The sequence below is a fragment of the Carassius gibelio genome, chromosome A13 (genome assembly GCF_023724105.1).
Source record: "Carassius gibelio isolate Cgi1373 ecotype wild population from Czech Republic chromosome A13, carGib1.2-hapl.c, whole genome shotgun sequence".
Classification (NCBI taxonomy): Eukaryota; Metazoa; Chordata; class Actinopteri; order Cypriniformes; family Cyprinidae; genus Carassius; species Carassius gibelio.
Window position 1 is genome coordinate 12,491,112 of NC_068383.1, and position 26,200 is coordinate 12,517,311.

Consider the following 26,200-nt stretch of genomic DNA (forward strand, 5'->3'; position numbering starts at 1 on the left):
TTATTTGAAGAAAAAGACATTAAAAAAAGAAAATACAATTTAATAAAATACAGTGCTTTCAGATTAAAACTATATTATACAATATTTCATGTTACGGCAAAGCTGAACTTGTATGTTTTACAGTTTCCAGTGTCACATGATCTTTCAGAAATCAGAAAAAAGATACATGTATTAGTATGATTAATGTTGAAAACAGTTGTGCTGAGTTAAAAAATAAATTTCAATTGAAATTCCAAATACAATTTTTAAATAAATGCTGAAAATATAAATATTAAACAGAATAAATGTCTTTACTATTACTTTTTATTAATGAATGCGACTTTGGTAAATAAAGAATTACTATTAAGAACAAAACAAGGTTTGTTTTGTTGTTTATTCTATGACACCAGAATAGGTCTCCAGTCTGAAATATCCCAAATTCTGGATTTGCAAATTTCTTGTTTGCAGCCTAGAGACTAAAACCTTGGTTTGGGTTATCACTTTGTCAATCATTGTAAATTCAGGAATGAGTCTTGCATTAGGACATTTATTCATGCATTTACTGTAAACAATGTTGTTATTCCCAATTTATGTACGTGTAGTAAAATCTACGTTTAAATATCAGGATATGAGCCAGACTTATTCTCTAGTGTAATGTGTAGAATTCTAGCTGTATGAAAGGAAGAATAGTTTTAAACAGTAGAGTAAGGAAACCCTCAACCTGTGCCAAGGCGCCAGGCTGGTGTTGGAGACGGGTGGGGGAGCGGGCATCTGGACACGAGCGAGATCTTAAGAGTACAGCTCACTCTTTCACGGCGAGATCAAGGAGATGTTTGGCAAGAAACACAGCCTCCTAAAACACCAGGATCCCACTTGGAAACATTCACCCAAATCCGCTCTCTCAAAAAAAAAAAAAAAAAAAAAAGAAGAAGAAAAAAAAAACAACACAAACAAAAGCAGGCAGGCCATGCTGTGTTACGGAAGCAAAGCTGCTCCCTTTACACCTCCTAACAGCAGAGCTGGGTCGTTACACACTGAGCTCACTGCAAAAACAATGGCTCCCCATGGAAAGTGCACTGTTTTATTTCTAAAATCATAAGTTTTGCTCTATCTCACCATCCATAAGACTTGACATTCCTCTGTATTCACTGCAGGGTAAGTGTTCCCTGTATGGATGTGTGGCTTCTCCAAATAAATATCAATACAATAATTTCCACAGTTAATTTTACTTTTACTTTTTTGTCACTTGTTTATTTTTTATTTTTTTAAATTGTCTCAATTTTGAATATACACTAACATTCAAAAGTCAGCGTTTAAGAGGTCAGCAAGATTTTAAAAAATACATTAATACTTTTATTCAAAAAAGACTTTAAGAAAGTATTACATTTACCATATTAAACTGATAGAAAAGATGCCCTTTTCCAATAGATTGTTATTTTGAAACCTAATGTTCATCAACAAATCCTGGAAAAAAAAGTATTTTCACTAAAAATATCAAGCAGCACTACTGTTCTCAGCATTGATAATAATAAGAAATGTTTCTTGAGCACCAAATCAGCACATTAGAATGATTTCTGAAGGATGATGTGACTCAACTGGTGTAATGATTGCTGAATAACTTTGCCAACACAATAATTAATTATATTTAAAGATATATTAAAATAGAAAATAGTTATTACAAATTTAAACTGAAACAATATTTCAAAACCAGGGCCGTCCTCAGTGTTGTGGGTAACTAGAGTGGGTTGTTAGAGTACTCTAATAACTTTTTTCCTGAAATGTGTAACTTAACGCGTTAGTTTCGTGCGTAAGTAATCAGTAACTTCGTTATTTTTTTTAAAAAGTAATCCGTTATTTTAAGGAAAGGAAAATCCCGACTGCAGCCTGCTTTTTGTCAGACAGTAGTAGGTCTACTGTGCCACCTGCGGATGTATCAGTGGAGCCGAAGCTCTGTGATCGTAAAGTCAATGGCTGTGATGCGTCTGTGCCCTGCGCCTGACCCTGTGTGTGTGGGGTTTTTTTTTTTTTCGAACTCCCGGCAAGATAGTAGAGAGGACAGCGTTTGGTTTATGGAAGTACGCACATTATTTTCAATTTGTCAACGAAAAAGAAAAGAACATAACGGTAAAATGCACACTCTGCGTTGGTGAAAAGCTTCTGTCGACCGCCAAAAATTCTACCTCAAATTTAACGCTACGTTTTAATCACTACTTTGAAGAGTAAATGTAAGAGGACTGTGTTAAAGCGAATTTAGGCTTGTGACTGTGAGTGACACTTTAATAATAATTAGTTCGGCTATTAAGCGATTTGTCATTTGCCTGTGTGGCGGTAAAGGATTTAATTCGGTTTATTATCATTTGTTTGTTTGACAGGCAGCTGTTAATTTCTGTTAGATCGTTGGCTGGCTGGTTGTTCATCATTTCTAAATGGATTTAAATCTGCAAGCCTGTTTAAGGTTGTGTTTACAAGTAAGCATACTTGTACTTTGATAACTGCATTATTTAAAGTTAAAGAAAAATCAGGAGTTATCTTGTGGTGCTCATAATATACAGTAGCCTAGGCTACCCGGGCTGGGTAGGTGCGAATTTTGATTAATAATATGTTCTGTGATAATAAATAAATAAAACGCCATGTGGAATAGCCTATTATAGCCTGACTGTCTTTCCTGTTATTGTTATCCTGCAGTGTTAATTTAGTCGGATGTCTGACGTTATTCATTGTCGGGAGTCAAGACTTCTAGGTGCATTTAAAGGGGCCGGGGGCTGTGTCTGTCATGTGTGAGCCACTGCAAACGGCTTTTAATTTTTGGTAACGCATGAGTACTCTACGCGTTACTTTTATGAATAGGTAACGCTGTATCATAACTGATTACTTTTAATTGATGGTAACGTTGTAACCTAACTAACTACTTTCCAAAGTAACTATACCCAACACTGGCCATCCTTAGCTGACGTGGGGCCCGGTGCGAGGTATGGAGCCCTATTCATAACATTACTGTATTAATATACTGCATAATTTTTCTCAACACTGTCCAAATACTTTTTGGTGCCACTATATAAAAGTTCCATGTATGAAGTTCCTGACAACAAACAAACTGAGCAGAGAAGTGGAATCAGATACTAACAGTGTACTGTAGTAGATCCCAGCCACAGTAAACACATTGCAGGAGGAAAGAGTAGAGCTTAGTAAGAAGACAGAGATGGTGAATCTTTTGACCCACACAGTATCGATGACCCCTTTGTTCATCCTCGCCTCTCTCTCAGACTGGTTCTAATTGGCCTTTTCACAATAGCCAAGAGTGTGGAGCATGGTGTAGCCCAGTTCATTGAATTACACAGAAGAGCTACACCAACTGTGCAAATAAACAATGAATAACAATGAGGAAAAATTATGAGGAACAGATTGGAAATGTCACATTGTTTATACTAATTCTGTCAGAAATTACAAGTTGGTATGAATCAGTTTACCATGAGATCTTGTAGGCTACAGACATGAACCAAATTCAAAATCAAACTCAGCTGATAGAGTCTTGATCTGCTGACTTTTCTTACAGCACCAATATTTTTCATAAGCCCTAATGTCTTCATTGGGTGACCTTTCTGGTTTTCACCTTGGCCAGAAATCTACTGTTAACCTTTGAACTGGTCACTGCTCGTGGGTTTGAAATACACATTATGTTCTCTAGCCAGCGAGCCACAAGAGAAACAATAGCAAAGTCTGTGTCAGCGAGATTACTCACTCCCATGCAACAAAAGAGTTAGTGTCTGACTTACTGATGACAAGAGAGTCCTGATACAGGACTAACACCTCTGTGGACTCACAAACCAAAGGAGAACAAATAAAAGAGGATATTTCATTTTAGAAAACACCACTTGATCTTTAAGTTCATAGAAAATAGTTCACAATCCAATACACATCCCAATAGGAAAATTCTACCCTCAAAACAAAAAAAAGTTTTTCAGATTTGAAACCTAACATGACTTCTTGCTTAATCATATCAAGGTGTTGTTTCCATTGTGACATTAGTCATCTGTCATGCTTAGTTTCTTACAAACAACAATCATTTTCCTGTTTCATCTGTGCTGTTGAAGCAAAAGAGCTGGTAAGTTGTGTGAGGTTTTACGTGTGTGTGGTCCTAAACCTCTTACCAGGTGGTGTGCAGTTCTTTTCAGCATTGGGCCCAACCTGCACCTCATCAGTGTAGTTGCTGTCAATGCCAAAGTCCTGCAGCAGCCTGCGACTCTCCCACATCTCACTATCTTCAGCTGAGAGACTGGAGATGCCATAACCTGTAAAACACATGAAAATATAATCTCCATTAATCATGGCAAGATTTACTTACATCGGACATGTTTTGGTTGCAAAAGATATGACAAATTCTCATATTAGACACAAAGGGCCCACTTCCAAAACAGAAATAAATACACAAATTAAAATAATAAATTAAATGTCAGAATATCTGTAAAGTATTATCTAAAAAATATGTAATGTCTATTAAGTTGCCACTTTTCTGCCTCTAATCTGCCAATTTACACTACCATTTGGGATTGGTAAAATGTATTTATGTAAAAAAAAATGTTTTAAGAATAATTTTATTTTCGTGCATTCATTAGATTGAAAATATAGTAATACAGTATTGTGAAATATTATTACAATTTAAAATAACAAATAAATTTAATGTATTGGCTGTGTTTAAACAAATTGCAGTGATATGCATTTTTCCTTGGTTCACTTAAACTGCAAAAAAACTACAGTATAAAAAAGAATGCAAATCAGTTTGTACAATATACTGAATAATTTGGACAGCATAGATTCCAAACACACATTTTCACATGGAAAAGACAAAGACAGTATTTTAGTCGGTCAGCCCTCTTCCATACGTATTCTGTGTGACAGCATTCACATTTATTAAGTAGTTGCTTTTACCCATAGACCTCCGACAGACACACTTGATGTGTGTAGATGACACTCACAACCAAAATTGAGTTGAAATGGATACTGAAACATCTGCTTTACTAAACATATAAAAATGACTGATGGCCACTGGTAATGTATGGGCCTTAAATGTGAGAATTCTAGTATTATCGATCTACTATAATCCAGAGTTATAATACAAACTAAAATTCTCAACACAGCTGAGTCTCAGTCACCGATGTAAGTTACGCTCATCACAGTGTTGGTTTGGGCGGGTTGGACAGGTCCAGCCCAGTATTACTGTGTGATATCTCCTGTTCACACTGCATTCACAGGGACACAGTGAGTTGGAATGTGTTACATACTGTTAAACTCTCACAGGCTCCACTTCTCATTTGTGTTACTGAGAGCAGCAGACCCCCCTGAAGTCTGCTGGCAAATATTCATGAGGGCCGTCTGTGGTGGGGAGTGAAACCGAGGTGTAATACAAGTGACATCACGTGGCGAACGCTCCTGCGGCAGCACCTCTGTCCGGGCTAGTCTGGGCTCGGAGGGAGTGATTAATCTGGCAGTACTGTCATCTGGGTCGCTCTGTCCTAAAGCGTCTCTGCCCTTACTCTACTCCGCTTAACCGTCTTCCTGCACTATACTCTTTTCAGAGCGCCGACCCCCATTTTCCGCTCTAGCTGATATAAATAAAACCTTCATATTTATAAGAAATAAAACAAAAATAGCACTCACGATAGGTCTTGGGGGCAACATGGCGCATTATGACGTGAGTCATTTTGACATTGTGATGCAAACAGCGATACAGAACTGGGATATGGTTGTGAGGAGAGCTTTAGAACACCCTGTTCTTCTTCTGCAGTGATAGGAAACTTGAGTTTGTCTTCATCAACAAAAAGATAATAAAAGGAAAAACTGATCCAAGCACTGACATTCCTAGTGGAAACTGTTCAATAATTCATTGTTCCCTGAGATGTCAAAATAATCATGCAGTGAAGCGCAGACGGTTGTGACATTTTTGGAAAATGTGACACCTTAGCGTCTTCCTCGTGGTAAAGAGACAGCAGCAATCTGTCCAGGATGTGAGAGGTGAGCAAGTGAAGCAGAAAACTGAGCCACACAGACACTTCATTGGTATATGACCCCTTCATCTTTCAGAGGGGAATTCATTGCACCGTTAATTTGAACACACTGTCTCTATTGTTTTAGCACCCGATTCACTAAATGAATTATGGTAATTAGGTAGCAGGACAAATGTGCGCTCAAAATCTATGCTGATTGCACAATGCAATTCTTGATTTTGTAGGCCAGTTCTGAGTATTAGGTTGTGAAAGATGCATTCAAAGTCCCTTTCGGCAAAAGTCATTTCACTCTGCAGCCATTATTGCAGCTGTTTCAGGCATGCTAGAATAAATTATATCTATCTGAATAAGGAAATACTGAAATGTATCAAAAACTTCACAAGTAAATAATGTATTTCAAATCAGCTACAACATTTGGCATGGACTACTGTATACCATGAATGCTATTTATCATGCTCAAATAGCATTTAAAAATGCTTATTTCAAGTTGGTTCAGTCAATGCGTATGTGCAGTCCCAAGCGTGTGGCTCAGGACACTGACTGTTTCTATGGGAACTGGAGTTTCTAACAGCAGCTGCAGTGATGCAATGAGTTTACCAGTTAGCAACTTTCTCTTTTTTGTTAGAAGGAGGAATTTATTTAGATGTATTGCACACTTTTTCCTATTACTAGTAATCTGAGTAAATCTTGTTAAATACATGGTCTTTACATGGTGGCCATCGCCTACAGGTAGGAGTAGATTGCCTATAACTGAATGTTGAAAAACAGATTGATTCAGTATTTCAAATCAGCAATAAAATGGTACCATAAATAAATCAACATGCTGAAATTTATAATACTCAGTGATTGTTAAAGTGTGCTTACACATCCGTCTTCTTCTTTATAAATCATTTGATTCTATTTTTGGTTTAATGTCAAATATGGTACAACCCAATTTAGAACCTGGTTAAACTGGACTATGGGTGGTTAGTGTATAAGGCGTTGTTGTGCTGTTTTTGCACAGTAAGATGCCCCAAATGTTATTTCTCAATCTCCAGAGCTAAAACACAACTAATTAGCAAAGCATATAACCATGTAAGTTCCATCCTCAAACGCATGTTAAAGAGGAAAGTTGCAGCTCAATTAGAGTGAGCAGAGCTCAGGTTCATTGTACCAGCTTCATTGGAAATATTGTATTTCTTTCTGACATGCTGCACAGATATGGCATTACCTATATAGTGAGCCAGAATGCATGCTGCACACACACATGCGGGAGGAGGCAGGAAGTTACTATGGAGATGTGACGTAACCGCTGGGACCCGAGGAGAACAGTGACGACATCACGCTCAGATGAACATGGCTAATTGCACACAGAAAACACATCAGTACACGTGCAGAGGATTAGAAAAAAACACATGAAATGAAGAATCTCTTAAAAACATCTCTCAAAAAGAATTTTGCTTTTACATTACATTTTACATTAAGTGTCACTGGATGCAACTGTAATTCTCCTTAAACATTTACAGGATATTAACAGAAGAAGATATGAGATACTCTACAGAAGTATTTTAGGCATTTCTAAGTAATGAATGTATGAAGTCTCAGCATGCAGCTGCACCAGAGAGCCCAAAGCACCTCTGCGAGAGACCCCATTAAAGAGACAGCCCCTCAGTGAGATCTGAAAATGCACATGTGGTGACTTATGGATTATTATCCTAGTGGTATACAAATGCATAACTTGTAACAACCAAGCTTTACACACCTTTTGACCAAAGTCAGCTTTCAAGATTTTGAGCTGTTTGAGTTTGAGATTATTATATAAAGATTAATAAATAAATATATAAATACATATTTCAGTCAAAGGCTAAATAAAAATGTTTTTTTATTTTATAGACTTTAAAATGTAATTTATTCCTGTGATGGCAAAGCTAAACTGCTTAATATTATTGTGCAATTGTTTTTTTTCAGGATGATTTGATGCATAAAAAGACTTATTCAATAACTAATATATATACACCCACATTTGTCATATCTACAAAGACAATATGGTGCATGTCATAAAGCAAAAAGCCTCTAGCATGATGTTAAATTACCAAACCCCAATGATAAACATGCCTTAAATGCTCAGAGTTTTACAATAAAACAGCATAAAAATTTAGCTGAAAGACAAGGACGCATAATGGCGAAGGACCTCTCACTACAAAGAAAGAGCCGTAGGTGCTTGTCCTGATGTTCAAATTATTTCACAGAGAGCAAACATGACTAAAAAAGATTATGCAACTTCACTCTTTTTACTGCAGTGCTATTTCAGGGGTAGCTGTCTGCAGATGCAAAATCTTGAATGAGGTCAAATTACAAAATAAACTATAAATTAACGGAAAAGTAGGACTACTTTAGTGTCACTCGATGCAATTGTCATCCAACAATAATGCTCAATAAAGATTTACTAAAATATGATACTGAAATGGGAAGCGTGATTAATGGATAGGGTCTTATTTATTTCTCATTAGTATTTTACTCATTTCTAAGGAATAAATAGCGAGGCCTATAGGTGCATATGCGCCAAAAAGAGTCACAGAAAGTATTTAGTTCAGTAATTTAGTTCATTTCTCACTCAAGCATACACTGGTCACCTTATAGGCAAACTAGTTCCCACATAGCAAACGGACTTGCCCTAAATGTGGCCTCAAGCTGGCCCTGCTGGCTTCCTGTCGGCAATTGCATGTAACCTTTCGGCCAGAGCTGGGCCATGTGTGGCAATGATGGCACGGTGTGGACCACAGTAAACAATATGAGCGCCGTTTGTTGGTAGGTCGGAGTGTGGCCCAGATCATTTCAGTGATCACGTGGCCCAAATCAGGCTATGACCTGGCAGCATATTATGTGACCCATGATAAACAAGATAAATACAAAATTGCATGATACTAATAGTTAAATGATCACATACATTTTTTATGAAGTGTAGTATTGATTATAGTCTTTGAAATGGCAAGTCAAAACTTGAGAGAGTTTAAAAAAGAGAGAGATTTTAACCATTACTATGTGATATTTATTTGGTTTACCATCGGGTACATCATTTTTATTAGTATGCTGTCATGCACAAGCATTGAATAAAATTATCATGAGAGTATTTTATTTTTATTTAAATCCTGCATCCATGTGATGCTTGGTGTGATGAACAGATCCAAATTCAAACCATTCATCGGCGATATGTATCTCCTTCCTCTGTAGCTATAGTAACAATTCAAAAACGTGCCATTAAGAAGTTTTACAAGAAGTTTTACAGCAGTGATATCAAACGCTCATTGGCTATCACCGGTTCTCGTCATAGATTGTGACATGCCGTGTTTACGGTGATACGTGTTTCGAATAAGAAAAGCACGCCTTGAAAGAGTGGATCGTGATAGTATTTTCAGCATTTAACAACTTAAATTATGCTTTGCTCCTCACACTACTATTATATTCTGCCAGAGGACTGCTACTGCAATGCATCGTCATTTGGACTACTGTGATACTGTGTCTTTGACATATCTGCAATAAATTGTATACTTTATACACTCACTCTTTATTAGTTGATTTGTTCTTTATAAAAATAAAACATTCAATACAATATTTTTTTTATTGCAGGGTTACATGATTTGTGGGTTTTAAGTCTGATTTCTATTCAGTTTAATGTAGTTTATTTGTCATAATTTGTGTCACAAAAATTAATTACCAAAACATGTCACAAAAAGAATAATGGCGATTATAGTAATACACAATTCAATAATATGAAATATTAAGATTCTGTATTGGTTCTGGGCTATATAAGGCTCAAGTGTGGCTCAGATTTGGGGATTCTGGTTTACTGAGAATTGGTACCGATAATAAAACCTGTTTTGGTCTGGTTCAGGGCCAGCTAAGGGTAATTAACTGGCTGAGATTCGGGCTGGTTATGGCCCATGTGTGGCCCTTGTCTTTAATCCAGTTCTGGGCCACTTCAGGGCCTTCATTCTTTGTGGCACTTGGGCTGAGGGAAAAGTGATTGTGTGGCCCGGATCTGGGCCAGAAAACATTTAGTATGTGGGTTGCACAAAAAAAGAAAAAAAGTACTGCAAACAAAACATTTTTTGGACAAACAAGTTTATCCCATCTCAAATTCACACCTTTGGATGAACCAATGAAGTTATCTGAAATAAACAGAATGCATCTCCTTTTGGTGCCACTAGTGTTGTAGAAATCACATTCTTCACCTTTAACCATACATACAGTAACCATTTAGCTTCAATAAATAAAAAATACATTTCAAAGAAGGTTATTTATATAGCTTTTACTTTACTTTTACTGGTAAAGATCTACAAAAAGCCTGTCAATCACAGTGCTGTTTCTAAGAAGAAAGCTTGCAGATGCTTGTGCTATGTACTTTGAACACTGTCAAAGAGAAAATAGATTGCTTTATCTAGCCACATCTGCAGCACATCACCTGAGGACCTGTCCCACAGAATACTGTCCCAGATAGCAGCTGTTGCGAAGAGGAAAAACCCGGGAAATTCTATCCTATAGATTTAGAGTGCCCTGACACATCTGACCCCATACTGTCAAACTGGATAAATATAACACTGCATACTTCTACACTGCCAAAACCGTAATTACCTAGTTTATCTTCATTAGGCGAAACCTTGAACATGGTACAGTACTAGTCAAACAAAGTTAGAGGGAGAGGAGAGGTACAAAAAAATCAGAAGAGAAAATGTATCTATCTAAGAAAAAGATCCACATAATATGTAATAACTATTTATCTGGTTTTAATAAATGCCATTTTTATAAGTTTAATAAAGTGTTGTCTTAATAAAATCCCATACTCCATATGATATTTCTTGGTTCTTGAAAGCATTGTAGATAGAGGTGGGTCTCAAGAAAAGCATGGGAACTTGTTTGTCTGAAAATTGTAAAGTATAGATAATGATCAGACTATCAGGTGAATGATTAACCAAACTATCAAAAGTGAATCTATAGTGGTTATATATAAAGTCAGTGATTGGGTATCAGTAATGGCTCATTTATGGATGTGACAGGCCATTAATAGTCTCATTAGTGACTGCTGGCGGTGCGGCTCCTGCTGTGCATGTCTGCTGTCAGCCAGAAGAGCTGGACAAAAGCCCCATCTCCACCAATCAGTCTTCAAAGGACTGGAGGGGCAGGCAGGAAGCTTTGAGGCTCTGGGCAAACAAGTGAGATGGGCGTCACACAAGCCCCTTTCACACTGCACGTCGGACCCGCAATATTCCCGTAACATTGCCTGGTCGCCTTCTGTTTGAAAGCAACCACGTCCCGGAATTGATTACCGAATTGAACCCGGGTCAGGGACCTAGTAACATTGCGGTAATCGATCCGGAACGAGCGCTGTGTGAACAAAAGCCAGATTTAATTCCGTATCGAAGTGATGACGCGCGTTATCGCGCGACTCTTTTACCGGCTGTTTTGAAGGAAGATCAACATTCGCGACGAAAACATATGTGCAAACTGTAATGAAGCAGAGATCAGTTAGTTCCTCACTTTCCGCGCTGACGCCGAGATCGTTTGCTTGCTTCAGTGAAAGTATAACGTGCCAAGCGTTGTCGACTCGTACATTACACGTCACGCGCTGATGTCACGTGTCGTTACGGGATCTTCTAGGGTTGTGTGTGAAAGCATACACATATACCGGGTCATCACTGGCAGTGTGAAAGTGCCATTCAGTGTAGCTTCACTACTAGATCATCCTAAATGCTAACTGAATAATAAAAATTCACATACATATTTGTCTAGAGTGATGAAAGCTCTCAGTGGTTGACTAATCAAGTTAAACAACGAGGTTGAGATTTTTTAGCCACATTTTGCATATTTTAATTTTGATGTTTTTAGCACCACCCATTAACATGTCCAATCGGAGCCAGGTAAACCCAAAACCAGCGTAATTATACAGTTATGAACAGTTAAACAGTTTTGAATATTAAGATAAGATTAGAAAATAGTTTTCCACATTGCTTATACTTCAGCATTTAAAATTTCATTTACAGTATATTATCAAATAAAAAAGTTCACCAATCAATATAATTTAAAATGACTTAGCACTTTTCATTTCTAGGGCCACGTTGTGAAGCAATAACAAGTATTTACCAGCTTCATACACAGTTCGGGCCTATTGTTGCACACCATTTTTTCCTTATTTTAGAGATTTACTGACATTTGTTGAGGTAAGATTAGGCAGATGTCACATTCTTCCTTCTAATTTAACAAGATGCACAGTCCCAAATGATGCAAAGCAGTCCTACTGACACTAGGTATTACATTTGTGCTCAAAATTGCATCAAATTTTGGCTTGCGTGCAAAATTTGTCTTGGTGGCACTGGACCACAAAATCTCTTACTACATCACAGCTCAAACATCACTCTTTTGGGGTAATGGCTTGTTTTGGCCACCCTCCCATACAGACACCTTGGGACAATCACAAACTCCACCAACTCGACCAAAACAGATATCTCTTGTCAGTAATCTCTTCCTCAGCGGGTTACATTACAAACCAGCATACCACCTTCAAATATGTTTCAACTGCAGCTTTATGTAATCAGACAGAATATCAAACAAGGGCTTATATAAATTCAAAGCAGTCAAAAGATTAAAGGCGTATAACTCATTATTCTTTCATAGTGGATTTTAATATCTTAAGCATATTTGTCTTTTTTACAAAGCAGAAATTCTTATTTGAATGAAAGGTAATCCTGTGTTAAAAGTAATGAGCTAGCTTCACATATCCTTACTCAGAATTTGCACTACACTGCATGATAGTCAGCTCACGTTTGATCTATATCAGACAATTAAAAAGCTAATCAGTACATCTTCCCTTCTTAGCGCAGGTAAAAGGCTATCTGAATGTGCTAGCACTCACAGCGTGCATTAGGTTTCATGCCAATTGCTGACAGTGAAGCAGTTTAGCTATTTGAAATGTGCTATATCATCACTCAGAACACTTAAAACTCAGATTAAAACAAGACTTTGTTGACACAGACGAGAGGTCATTGTTCAACTATCATACAGTAGCAGAGCCAGGGGGCGTCCAGAGTGACATCTGACATATTTTATCGTGGCAGCGGTGGCCTAATGGCTAGGGTTAAATGCAGAGCGGTTCCACAGTGCAAGTTGACTTTTCTTATTACACACAGGGATGCACATCACACAAACATCCCAAATATTTAAAAATAAAGGATTACAGTGTAAAAGAATATTATTGTGTAGGCTACATAAATATGACATTTTTTTTCAAGAAACATCAGTGTAAGGAGAAAAAGAAACCGCGGGAGTGAAATCGCCTCAGTTTTGAATGCATCGGGTGAGTGCACAAAGTGCTAGCATGCTAAAAAATAAAACTCCCCCTGGCATGATAATCTTAATCTTATCTTGCAGTGTGTGGTGTGTCACGATGTTCAAATCTTGTAGTGTGTGTATGTCTAATATTTGAGGGAAGATAATCTGCAAAGATTCTCCTCATGTGTGTGCTGCAACCAGATTTCAAAATCGGTTATGATTTTAAAACTCCTGTAGTGTGAGCCAGGCTTTACTAACATTTGAAGTTATGGAATGTATAGCTAATGTGTAGTAATTAGCAATCATAGGATTTATTCATGCTTTTTTATGCCAGGGTGGAGTTATAAACTGATTTTTACATCATGGTCTATGGACCCCCTGAATTAACCTTGGCCAACCCAGGTATAAAACTCTAGCTCCGCCACTGCTATCATAATGACAAATATTTTAACAGTATGATCATTTTCAGTTAGACTCTAGAATATATGGTGGATTAAGTTTATTTAGCTTACTGCATTGATCAAATGCTTTAAAACTAATTTAATTAAAGAAATAGCATCTTCAAAAAAATGCTAATTATTTGTAAAAAAAAAAAAAGGCTTTTTAGGATGTTTGAAAACAATAACACAAGTAATAAGAAGAAATGATTCTTGAGCAGCAAATAAGCATTATTCTGAAGGATCAAGTAACTCTGAAAACTGGAGTAATGGCTGCTGAAAATTAAGCTTTGCTTCACAGCAATTCCATTGAAGTCCATTGAAATGCAGGCTACTAGAGTTAAAACAGGAACATACTGTAACATCATCCAAGAAGAACTATGGATAGTTACTTTAACAAATGTTCAAATCGTTCTCTATTGCATAATACTTGCAATAAAAAACAGATAAAGACAGTAAACATGGGGACAACTTCTCATTTTGTCTCTTTGTGTCTGGCGTAACTCTAATTTAAACAGATGGAACCTCATCTCACAACTCACACACAAGGAATCAGACTCAAGGTTACCACCCTCACGGTTAATATCTTCCACTCTGAAAAACAACAACATATACGTAGCGTCTATAATGTGAAATGAACAACATATTGTTTTCAGTACGTAACATTTCTGGCAGGTCATCCCAGTTTGCTGAGTGTCCGTACAACATGTCCTTGCTACATTACAATGAGTGGGTGGTTTTCATCTCCATACGTCTAAAATATTTCAAACATCTGTGTGCAATCCGTCTGCTCGCTTACTGGCTGGCCAGAGCCTCTCTAAAATATGTTCAGTGGTCTTGCTGTGTTCTGCTGCACTCTGTGTTGCATTTGATTTACTCGGTCAGAGCGGTTTTGGCTTTAGCAAACTCCATAAACAGATGCAATGCAGGGCCTGAGTCGCTCTTACCGCAGCACAAACATAAAGAAGGTGGAGTGTAGGGGCATCATAAATCACACCTCTAATGAGGACATTTAGAGCATGCTATATAAAAAGTGAGAGAAGAGGTATGTAGGGCACCCCCTCCTATCTGAATTAATGACCTGCGCTACACGTGAGGGCATCGGCAGGAGAGGCATGTGGAGGGAGGAGCCGGCAGATAGAAAACCCCTTGCTGTTTCTCTCTCTCCATCACCTTTTCACCTCGTCACGCGCTCCAGGGTGGCATCTGCCTCCATCCTGACTAAATTGTCTTGTGTATTCCAAAATAGACTGCTAGCCTAAAATAAATCCATTGTATTAATTAGAGACATTCTATTGGGGGATTTTGGACTTTTTGTTAATTACTGAGACACTACTGAGAATTTTTCTCTCTGGTTGTTCAAGAAACTTCACAAAAACAGGTGTTAAATAGGTTGATTTTTGGATTTCACATTGATTTGATTTTAAATCATGCTTAGGAAGAGATATTTGTAAGATCATTATCTTTATCATCTTTAATTAAATAAATATATTACATTTAATAACTTGCTCTTCCTTTGAAATGACCTTCCCTTTCTGCTAATGCCACTGAGGCTGCAAATTTTAATTTGATCAAACTCACATTCAGGTCTGGCTCCATTCTGGTATGTAATGTTGAATTTTCACAATACAATCAATTTACAACCGTAAATAGTCCAAAAATACATTTGTACTTGCTAAATAGCCTTTCACTTGGAAATATGCCACATTACAGAAGTAAAATTAGGGCTGCACAAATTAATCAAATTTCTAATCGAGATTACAATTACAGATACCACAATTATCGTTCAAAGCAGCAATTAATCATTCAAAGTCCACTTATGTTATTCTGTGTGCTAAAGATGTGCTTTTTCTTTCTACAGGTTGTCTTAAGGGTTTTCCATTGTTTTAATTTTAGTTTTAGTATAACAGTATAATACCATGGATATTTTAACTTTTTTATTATTTAAAGAAGAGACCAATCCAATGTATATTGATAGTTGTGGTTATAGGCATACAAAAGCAATACAAGTTTTTCAGTTAGAGTGTCTTCAGCTTGTTTATTTTCATTTAAAAACATGGCATTCAGTTGCTTCAAACTATTGTATAAAAACCATTCAATGTTAATTTTGATAATTGTAATAAATAATCACAATTACACTTTCAAGGTAATAATTGGCAATTATGATTTTAGTAAAAATAATTGAAAAAAAAAAATCTTGTGACAGTGATGCTAAACATGTCGAGAAAATGGATTCCTATCTATCATGGCATTGTCTTTAATAATACCAATTTGATACAACTTCTTCATTCTGATGCTGTTATATACATTTGCGCTAAATGGATACTTTTGGATATGTAAGTCACACGTAATGTTGGAATTTCATTAAATTAGACTTAAAAGCAGCCATAAACTCACAGCAACTTCAAAACAATTCAACTGAGGTGCATAGAAGGTTTCCCAAAAAGTAAAATACTAAAAAGTCTGCATTTGCCTTGTTGCCTTGTTCTTCTCAGTGAACTTCAATCTCGCATATGACTTTTGGTGGAGTGTTTTGGACTTTTTTCAAGTAAATTAAATTAGACTCAAATGATCAAACCAGGTGGCATCTGCAAACAAATGATGTTAGAGTATTTCGCAAGTGAAGTGAAATTGTGTTATCTTTCTTTACAAATAAATGCCACATTTCTTTTGGCATTTTGTTATATAATGAATGGCATTCACACATTTTTAACTGTGGCTTGCATGTGCAAATACTCTCGAGGTTACTGTGTATATTGTTTATTGTTTTGTTGGTCCTCCACAAAACATCAGTATGATAGTGTTATTTTTGCACGATATTAATGGACATGAATTTCCACATGATGTAAATAGACTACTGAGAAATAACAGGAACTAAAGTTTGCATTTATCATGTTAAAAATGAGAGAGATAAAAAAATAGATATTTTAGTCTTCAAAATATGTGCAGTGACTCTCAAAGCTCGAAATATTCACTTTACTGAGTCTCCTGCAGTACATTTAGACTGTGCTGATATGATTTTTGCAATCAGTGTTTGAACGGGAAGCTTAATTGCCAACTGTGATGTACTGAAAAATGAGCCATTATTTGCTCTTCACACTTGATCAAATGACTGGATGATTTTTATTCATTGTGAATACATCTCAGAAATTCAGCAGAAATGACAGCCTGTGCTACGTATGTAGTGCCAGGACTCTGCTTTAACATGTAAAGCCGGGTTTCAAACAGAATTGTGAATGATTAGCTGTTAATGGCATGTAGAGAGAGACTGGTTTAGTGTGTAAGCGTGGCTTTTAAAAGAAATAATGCCCCAGACAGCAACATCACTGGCTCCATTCATCAGCTCAAGTGAAAGCTAAACCACAGAGTCAGTATATTTTAAAGCTGACTGAAATGTTTTAAACAAATTTCTCCACCGAAAAATGACAATCACATGATGTTAATTCTAACTAACTAATTTACCATTTGGTAACCTCCAGAAGTCTTTAGGAATCCAATGATTAAAAACTCAATTCTGGCCAAAAGTTTTTTTTCATTGCTTTAAAACTTTAAAAATGTATTCTACACTAAAAAAAAAAATAATGCTATTTTTTTCCAAAAAAATTTTTTTGTCAGAGGCAAATTAAAGTTGTGGTTCTCAGGTTAAATCATAAAGTCTTAATAATGAAGCTGAGACATGCATTATAAGAAAATGCCCAACAAATATTGTTTACATAGATGATGGGAAAAGTGAACTTAGATCCAAAAAATAATTGGAAAGGAGCATTCAAATTAAATATCTGATACCAGATGATAAAGGTTTCCATTACTGACTAAGACTAAGACCAATAAATCAAAAACCTCATGATAACCGATATGGTCTTTATATCCTTTGAAGACTTAATGTAGACCTTTGTTTCAGTGACACATAATAACCTGTGAATGGGCTTCAGTGGCCCAAAATCTGTAACCTGAAGATTGTTGGGCCTCTGCCATTTCACACATATTCTAAACCTTCAATTTGTCTGTGCAGTATAGAATTACAATTACGCCACTGATCCATCTCAAGTCATCCATCTGGGATTAGCTTGCCGTCAGGCTCGTGGCCCAGCGTGGTGTAAAACTAGCTAAAATAATGAACTGCTCTGCTCCAAATAGAGACTAGGTAAGGTGTGGGCCAGAGTGGATGATAAATGAGCTGGTCAGAAGAGAATGAGATAAAGAGAGAGAGAGAGAGAGAGAGAGAGAATAACAACAAGAAGTAACCCTACTTAGAAAGCTATGCAAAAATCAATTAAGCAGCTAGGTCACCTGTAATATGGAGACATTACCTACACTACATTTTGGAGCTTTCATTCAGGGCTAAGAGAGTGAGAAATAATGTTGTGGGAGAAAGCCTGCAGGCTTAAGTTAGTGCTAGTGTAAGAAACTATTTTTTATTACTTTTTTATATAATTGAATTTATAAAATATGTATTTTAACTACCTTAGGAATTATGTTTTCTACAATAAATAAATATCTAAAAATCATAATAAATCAGTCTGTATACAGCTGTGTAATCCTATACCTGATATGATTTCATAAAAACATTTTTAATGAGAAACAGTGTGATTTTCATATGATTTTGTAATGCAGTGTAGCACAGAGAAAACCATGTCAAAGTTTGAAATTTGACAGACAAATACATGACCAATAATCACAAAATTTATAGACAATAATAATAATAATAATAATAAATAATTATCAATACAGCACTGGCTTGATAGGGTAACTAAAAAGTGTAATTGAGCTCTGATTCACAGAGGAAAAGGAGAAAAAAGACAAAAACTTCTGAGGACAGATCAGAGTGATACTGTTTCAAACTGAAGCCCTAGAGTTTACATGTAAAGACACCTTTGGCAGTCCGTCACGCCACAATTACTTTCATTTAATTGAACATAACTCAAGTCATTCTGCTGAGAACCAGTCTTTTCAGGTGTTCTTTTCAGTTGTTCTATTGTCCATAGTTCTATGTGTACAAGTGACAAAATGACTGAAGATTCAATACTGTGAATCAGTACCATGGACATGAAAAATGAAATCATCTCAAATACTGAGGCTGAAATATTTAAATACTGTAATAATGAGGTGACTGCATGTTGTTCTAATGTTTTAAAATGTATACCCTTACATGTTTTTTTGTAAAATATTTTGCTTTTGCTGCCTTTCTTTTTAGTAAATGGCAAACATACAAATAAAAAAGCAGAGAGACAGAAGACATTTCTAGCTTCGATAAACATATCTTCAAAGACAGCATAAATTACTAAGGGTGCACGTTACACAACAGCTTGAAAATGAGACTCCAACTGAGGAAAACCATTGATCTTAAAAACATCAGGTACTGTATATCCAGTACTGTGCATTTCTTAAACCTGTTAAAGAATGAGTTGCGAAATTTGAGCCAAAACATACCAAACCACTTTCTAGCATTGTCCAAAATAATCCAAGACAATAGGAAGATCTAACACATTTTTTTTCACCCTTTCTTTCTCTGTCCATGTTACAGATGATAGCAAGCCATGCATGAACATGAGGTATGTGGGAGCATCTGGGCTCACAAGGAACATTATTTGATGTCAAATACCCAATTTGGGTGGAATTAGTTTCTCTGAGAAAGAAGAGTATTTTTTTCAAACACAACCTCAGTAAAAACGTGGTGCGTACTGTTTTTTGCAAGCTCGGAGGAGATCTGGATAGCGATATATATATTTTTTTAATTTATGTGCATTTTTTGTACATTTATTATTAATAATCATTCATTATATGAAATTTGTCAAAAAGCATATCTAGAGCTATCACTACCCATCACATCTTCATTATGGATTCAGACTTTCTCTGGGTAAAATGACAGAAATCCAAAAATACTACAGAGATCCAAATCCCGTCTGAATCAGTACATGACATCACAGATGTCCTCTGCTAATAATTTGACTCAAGCCGTTTGAAAAACTAATCCTGTCCAAATAGTGCAAAAGAGAGATAAGGGTAGTGAGAAATGCAGAGCGACAGAGAGAGAAAATGGGGGACATGAGAAATGATGAAAAGAAAGGACAAATCAATAACTAACTAAATAAATAAATAACCGCAGAAAACAACAAAGAAGCTCAGAGGCCGGACTCGCTGGCCCACATGCAGACAGCATGTCTGTCAGAGCCAACTGATAGAGCGGTCACTTCATATCAGTGTCTGCTGGCAGATTCTCGGCATAGCTCTCCCTGCCTTCATCATTCTCTATTCCTACCTCCAAATCTAATTCTTCACTATCTCCACTTCTCTTTATTTGCTTTCCCTTCTGGCATTTGCAAAAGAGCAGCTCTCTATATATTAAACCACCGTTTATGTGAATGCAATACTCTATCCATTACATCCAAAAGCTTTAATGTACACAGTTGTCGAAATTAAGTTATACAACAAGATTATCTACAAATACGGTGGTCTTAAACGAACATGCAGAGCATACAAAATGTTTGTTTTGTTTTGTATGATGTCATGGTACTACGACAGATGCACAAACACTGAATGGCTTTGAGAGAGATACATTTAATAGTAAGACTATTATGAAGTATCATTATTTTTGTGCTGAGTTGCAAAAGATACGAACAGCCAGATGGAGTGTATTGTTTGTGGATGGATTCAGATTGCATTGTATGGATGAGGGAGCAGACAAATCTAGACAAGCTGATAAGAAAAACCTCTTTGCTAATATTTGCCATCTTCTAAGGAGAAACCTTCAAGTCCCAACCGTTATAACATAAACATGAGCGATAAAGTGCTTTTAAACTGAGAACTGTTCTTCAGAAAAATCTAATGTCCTGCAGATTCTTCAGTTTTCCAGCATCTTTACATCTATGAAACTTTTCCAGCAGTGACTGTATGATTTTGAGATACATGATTTTGAGATGTCCATTACTGAGATGTTGGGAAGTCGTGGCCTAATGGTTAGAGGGTTGGACTCCCAATCGAAGGGTTGTGAGTTCTAGTCTCGGGCCAGACGGAATTGTGGGTGGGGGTAGTGCACGAACAGCTCTCTCTCCACCTTCAGTACCATGACTTAGGTGCCCTTGAGCAAGGCATCGAACCCCCAACTGCTCCCCGTGCTCACAGTGTGTGTGTGTGTGTTCACTGCTCTGTGTGTGTGCATTTCGGATGGGTTAAATGCAGAGCACAAATTCTGAGTATGGGTCACCATACTTGGCTGAATGTCACTTCACTTTCACTGAGGACAACTGAGGCACTCAAACACTATTATTAAAAAAGGTTCAAATGTTTACTGATGCTCCAGAAGGAAACAAGATGCATTAAGGGCTCGGGGGTGAAAACTTTCGGAATTTGAAGATCAAGGTAAATGGTAATTAATTTGTGTTCCGGGAAACATACAAGTATCTTCCTTTGCTTACAAAGGGCAGAGCTAAATGGAAAAAAATATATATTTGAACAAAATTAGAAAAATGTGGCCATCTTCATCATTTTCAAAAGGCTTGAAAATCTTGTTTCCTTCTGGAGTATTGATGAACGTTTGAACCTTTTTTAATAGTTGTGTTTGAGTGCCTCATTTGTCCTCAGTGTGGAAAGATGTATCTCCAAATCATAAAGTCACTGCTGGAAAGGGTTCAAATTTGCAAAGATGCTGTAAAACTGAAGAATCTGTAGGACCTTAAAGATTTTTCTGAACAACAGTTCTCAGTTTAACTGTTCAGAACAAACAAGGGACTCATGCACAACCATCACAAAACAGAAAGACAGTCGTGGATCATCCAGGTAACCATCCACAGTATTAAGAACCAAGGGTTTCCAAACTTTTGAATGGGGTTATTTTAATAATTTCAGCATTTTTATTTTTTTTTTTTTTTTTTTTTGTCGTGTGGACTAAATTTAAACACCTTTTTTGTACAATATCTTACTCAGGACAGTACTTAATAAAAAAACAACATGCATTTAGTATGATCTCTCTTATTTTTAATTTTCACAGATTCTGCAAGGGGTGCCCAAACTTTCGAGCTCCACTGTAAAAACCAAAGGAGATGATTTTGAGTGATCCCTGCATCAGTTAACAACAATCTATGTTCAGTACTAATGAATTCATTCAGTGCTCGCAAATCTGTGGGTAAACCACAACAGGCTTACTACAGTCCAAGTATTATGGATCAGAACACTAACTTTCTCAGCACTGCAGGGGAAAACTGCCTTGCAATGGTCTATTATTAAAGACAGAAGTTCAAAGCAAACCACTCAATGCATCAACACCACAATCTTGTTAACATTAACAAAATTATAGTTTTAATAGAAAATTAATCAAATAAAGGTAAAATTAAACATTTAAAAGTGTGAGTATGATTGACTTCTAAAACAGCTTGTAGTGTGAGTATGATACTCTAAAATAATAATAGAAATAGTTTAGTGACGTGGCCAAGTATGGTGAGTGACCCATACTCAGAACTGTCTTAAACCATTTATAGTGACTGTATGATTCTCTGTAATGGTTTCAATTATAAACATTGCTCTTTAAATAGTTAACAGTCATAAGTACACCTCTCTAATATGGTTAATAGTATAAGTACAGCTGCCCAGGGGTGCGTTTCACAAAAACATTGTTAGCCAACTATGGACACAAGTTCCATTTTTACCAACATGGTACAACGATTCGATTCGGTTATTTGTAGAGTTCATTAAAAAGTGATCTAGTGCTATAACGTTAATACTGTAAATATGGTTCTTTAATATAGTTAACAGTCTTAAGTAAATTGGTTAATATTAAAATGGTTAATAGTGTGAGAACTGCTGTTAATGTGGTTAACAGTTTGAGTAGTGTGCTCTACAACAGTTAATTGTAGAGTATGTTTCACTTAAATGGCTAAGTGCTATTACAGTACTTTTAAGCAGTTAATATTGTAAGTATATTTCTTTAATAGAGTTAACAATAACTACACCTCTCTAAAACGGTTAATAGGGTAAGTATGGCTGTTAATATGGTTAACATTTTGAGTACAGTTCTCGAATACATTTAAGGGTGTTAGTATGGTTCTCCTCGGCATGGTTAACATTGTGAATTGTGAAAAATTTCCACATACTGTACATTATTGTTTCTCCTCTATGCCCCGCCTTCTGAAACCCATCATTTTTTTACAAAGCTCATTGGTCTGAAAAGTGAGGTTTGATCTGATTGGCCAGCTATCCAGTGCATTGTGATTAGATGAATACCTCAAGCATGTGATGAAAATGTTACGCCACTCACTGTACTGTGATGCCGTATGTGCCATTACAAAAATGTTATGTCAACTTATTTGTTGCATCCATATAAGTGGACATAAATACTTATTATAATGACTTACACTGTCTTATTACGTGTTGTGCTGCGTATCTGCGTACTGAAAATAACAGTCTCCAGAATCTACTGTACCGCAACCATTTGCTTATGGACTGCCATATGCAACGTTTGTATTACTGGTACATTTGGATTACCCTAATAACGTGACGAACACTTACACTGTGATGCTTGACTTGGAATAGAAAAAAAAAAAAAACTATTGGCAACATGTGTGGCCAACCCAGTGCCAAACTCATCGTACTGCTACCTCCAGTGTTTACAAACATTCCCCAAATCAGATCTTTCCAAAATGTTTGTAATACAAGTTAAAACTGCATTGAAAAAAAATTACCTTTAACTTTGAACTTTCACTACCTTAAATTTATGTGAAATTGTATGTGTTGTGTTATAAGGAACATTGTTATCATTTAATTTCTAATGGATGTTTAAAGCACTTAATTTACTGGAGTAATGCTTGCTTGTTTTCTTCAAGGGAATTGTTTTGCATGGTTTTAGCAAGTAAATTAGACTGCTGTTTAAGTAAATACAGCTAAGAAATTCCAAGTTGAAGTAAATTTTACATGAGTTAGCTCAAATTAAATAAATGAGTTGTTTGAACTACACACACAGTATAGTGCACTTAATCGTTTAGTTGTTGAAAATAGTCATTCTGAGTTGCCAGAACATGCTCTTAAGTTTACAACACTAAATAAACCTTTGTTAGTACAAATTACAAATCTTATTTCACTTGTTTTTTTTCTCAATGCAATCGGTTTGCATGTTTTCTTTTTTTTTTTTTTTTTTTTTGAGTAAGGTTTACTAATTAGAATTTACAGTGTAATTGTGTTCTCTTTGTGAAGGCCAAACAAATAAATTAGTTTCGCTTACACAATAAAAAACAGTTGCCACACGACCTGGCGCAGGCGGCAGCAGGAAAATAAAAGTTCTGCCTTCTGGGAACATTTGGGCGGCTTTATGCAAATCTTCCCACATAGTGATGTAGACATGTGGGGGTGTGTTAGAACAAGCCGTTTTAGGGTGGTGTTGACGAACCTTAACTTTTATAAAGAATATCTCTTTGGATTTGAGACTTTAGTCTTGGCAATTTTACAGATCTTCTTTATGCACCAAGAACTTGTAATGCTCAAAAGAGAAAGGAAAACTTGAAATCGCATCATATGACCTTTTAATAGTCTTAAGTAAACTTGTGTAAAACACTTGTGGGTAGGGTTTTCTAACGGTTAATTTGGTTTACAGTTTTCTAGCAGTTCCGATTGTGATTATGTTTCCCTTTGACTCGCGAGTACGGTTCTGTAACAGTTTAGAGTGCAGTGTGATTCTCCCGTAAAACTTTCCATTACCCCCCTCCGCCTTCACAAACTCGCATTCCTGACAAATCCTTAACCGAAACTCACCGGAATTGTCAGCAAAACCGGACAGGAAGGACACCGCCAACAGCAGCAGCCCCAAGAAGCACATCTGTCCCCCGAACAACTCCTTGCGCTTTTTCCTCCGCGCTTTGATCTTCTTCTGCTGGAGCATCACTTGCAGCGGTCGAGTCCACACGCGAACACACGCATCCCCATCCATCACCACAGTTCAGCACAGCCACAAATGTCACAAATAAAAACAGATATGGTGCGTTTTAAACCGGTAGATTAAACGCCGAACGACTCAAGTTTGTTTGCTGCGTCGGCGTGAATATTCCACCTATATGACCTCAAATTGCAACGTGGGGAAATAAAGATGCTGCGCGCGCCCCATGGATGTTCGTCCCAGTTCTCTCAGGACGCAAACTGCTGCTGCTGCTGAGAGATTGAGGATGTAGAGGAGGAGAGAGCGCGAGAGGGAGGGCTGAAAGTAAGGAAGTGCATGCAGTCGGAGAGAGAGAGCGAGGAAAACTGAGAAACTGGAGCGCAGCTGTTCGAATGGTTAACTAACTAGGATGAAGTTCATGCACTGAGAGAGAGAGAGAGAGAGAGAGAGAGAGAGAGAGAGAGGGCTGGAATGAGGGGCAGTTGTTGGAGGTTTACTAGTCTGATCTACCGCAAACAAAACCCTCTGCTCATCGCCACCCTCTATTGGTAGCATTCTCTCGGTTTATTAGCTGATACATGCGATAAGATATATGCTGAATTTCTGTCAGACTAAAGTTATTCAAAAATGTTATTTCATTGAAACATTTAAGTAAAATGAATCCACATACAGCATATATTCAGACATGAATTCAGTTAGCTACAGTTATGTAGTTAATTTTCTCTCAAAAGGTTGAACTGTGCTCATTTTCTTCATAAATGTCAGGATGGGGTAAGTTGTCACATTTTTTTCATTTTTTCACACACACACACAAATATATAATTTTTTTTACATAAATAATGAAATATTCACTGCAAAAAAGGTGTGACAACTTGCTTTAGTCTCCCCTATATCTTTTTCTCACCAGCTAGAGAGTCACAGTAGTTCCATGCACCAATACTTGAGTTTCTCTCAAAACCACACAGCTGCAGATCTTGTAGCTATTGCTTTTGAAATACTTTACAGGTTTCAAATGTAAGAAATACTTTTTTCCCCTCCATGAAATATGTTAAACACTGCAGGGATAGAGCTGCTCAGTGCTCTGTGTTCCCTTCGTCAAATACTGAGCACTGTTCCAGCTAGCCCAGTGTCAGCAGCTTGGTCGGCTCCCACTGACCGCATGGGTTGCGTGCCTAATGCCACTGCTAGGACAACAATGCACTTTTATGGAGAGAAGCAAAGAGTGGGCAGTGAGCCTGTTGGATTAAACTGGACCGTGTTGTTGGTATACTGACAGACTGAGTGTAATCTCAGTCCAGAACCGAAGACTTTATAGTTTCAGATTCTCCAGTGGGACATGCTGACTGAAGTCTGCTTGCATCAGCAAAGAAGCTTGAGTCAGATGGACAGAATGTGAAAACAGTGTTTGGTTAATTTACCTAACATTTACACAGGATGGTGGATTAAAACTAGGTACTGTAACCTCTTTAGCCACTGTTTACCCAGCCCATGTGATATCGGTCCTTTTCTAGCCCCCCTTCTGCTTTCATCTATAGCTTGTGATCTGTGCTTCACCTGTTTCTCTCCCCATCTCTCTTTCTCTCTGCTATGGATCTGTGTGTCTTTCACTTTGTCTTTTGATG

General features: G+C 36.9%; 1 protein-coding gene across 1 annotated transcript in view; it reads right to left on the reverse strand.

The window, feature by feature from the left end:
* Positions 1-24,875, reverse strand: part of LOC128026183 (sodium/potassium/calcium exchanger 3-like) — a 67,771-nt gene extending 42,896 nt beyond the window's left edge. The window contains exons 1-2 of the mRNA XM_052613005.1: positions 24,458-24,875; positions 4,128-4,268 (exon numbers count right to left, since the gene is read on the reverse strand). Of these exons, the coding sequence (XP_052468965.1) occupies positions 4,128-4,268; positions 24,458-24,632 (316 nt within the window). The 5' untranslated portion in view covers positions 24,633-24,875. The remainder of the gene's footprint in view (positions 1-4,127; positions 4,269-24,457) is intronic.
* Positions 24,876-26,200: the final 1,325 nt, after the last annotated feature.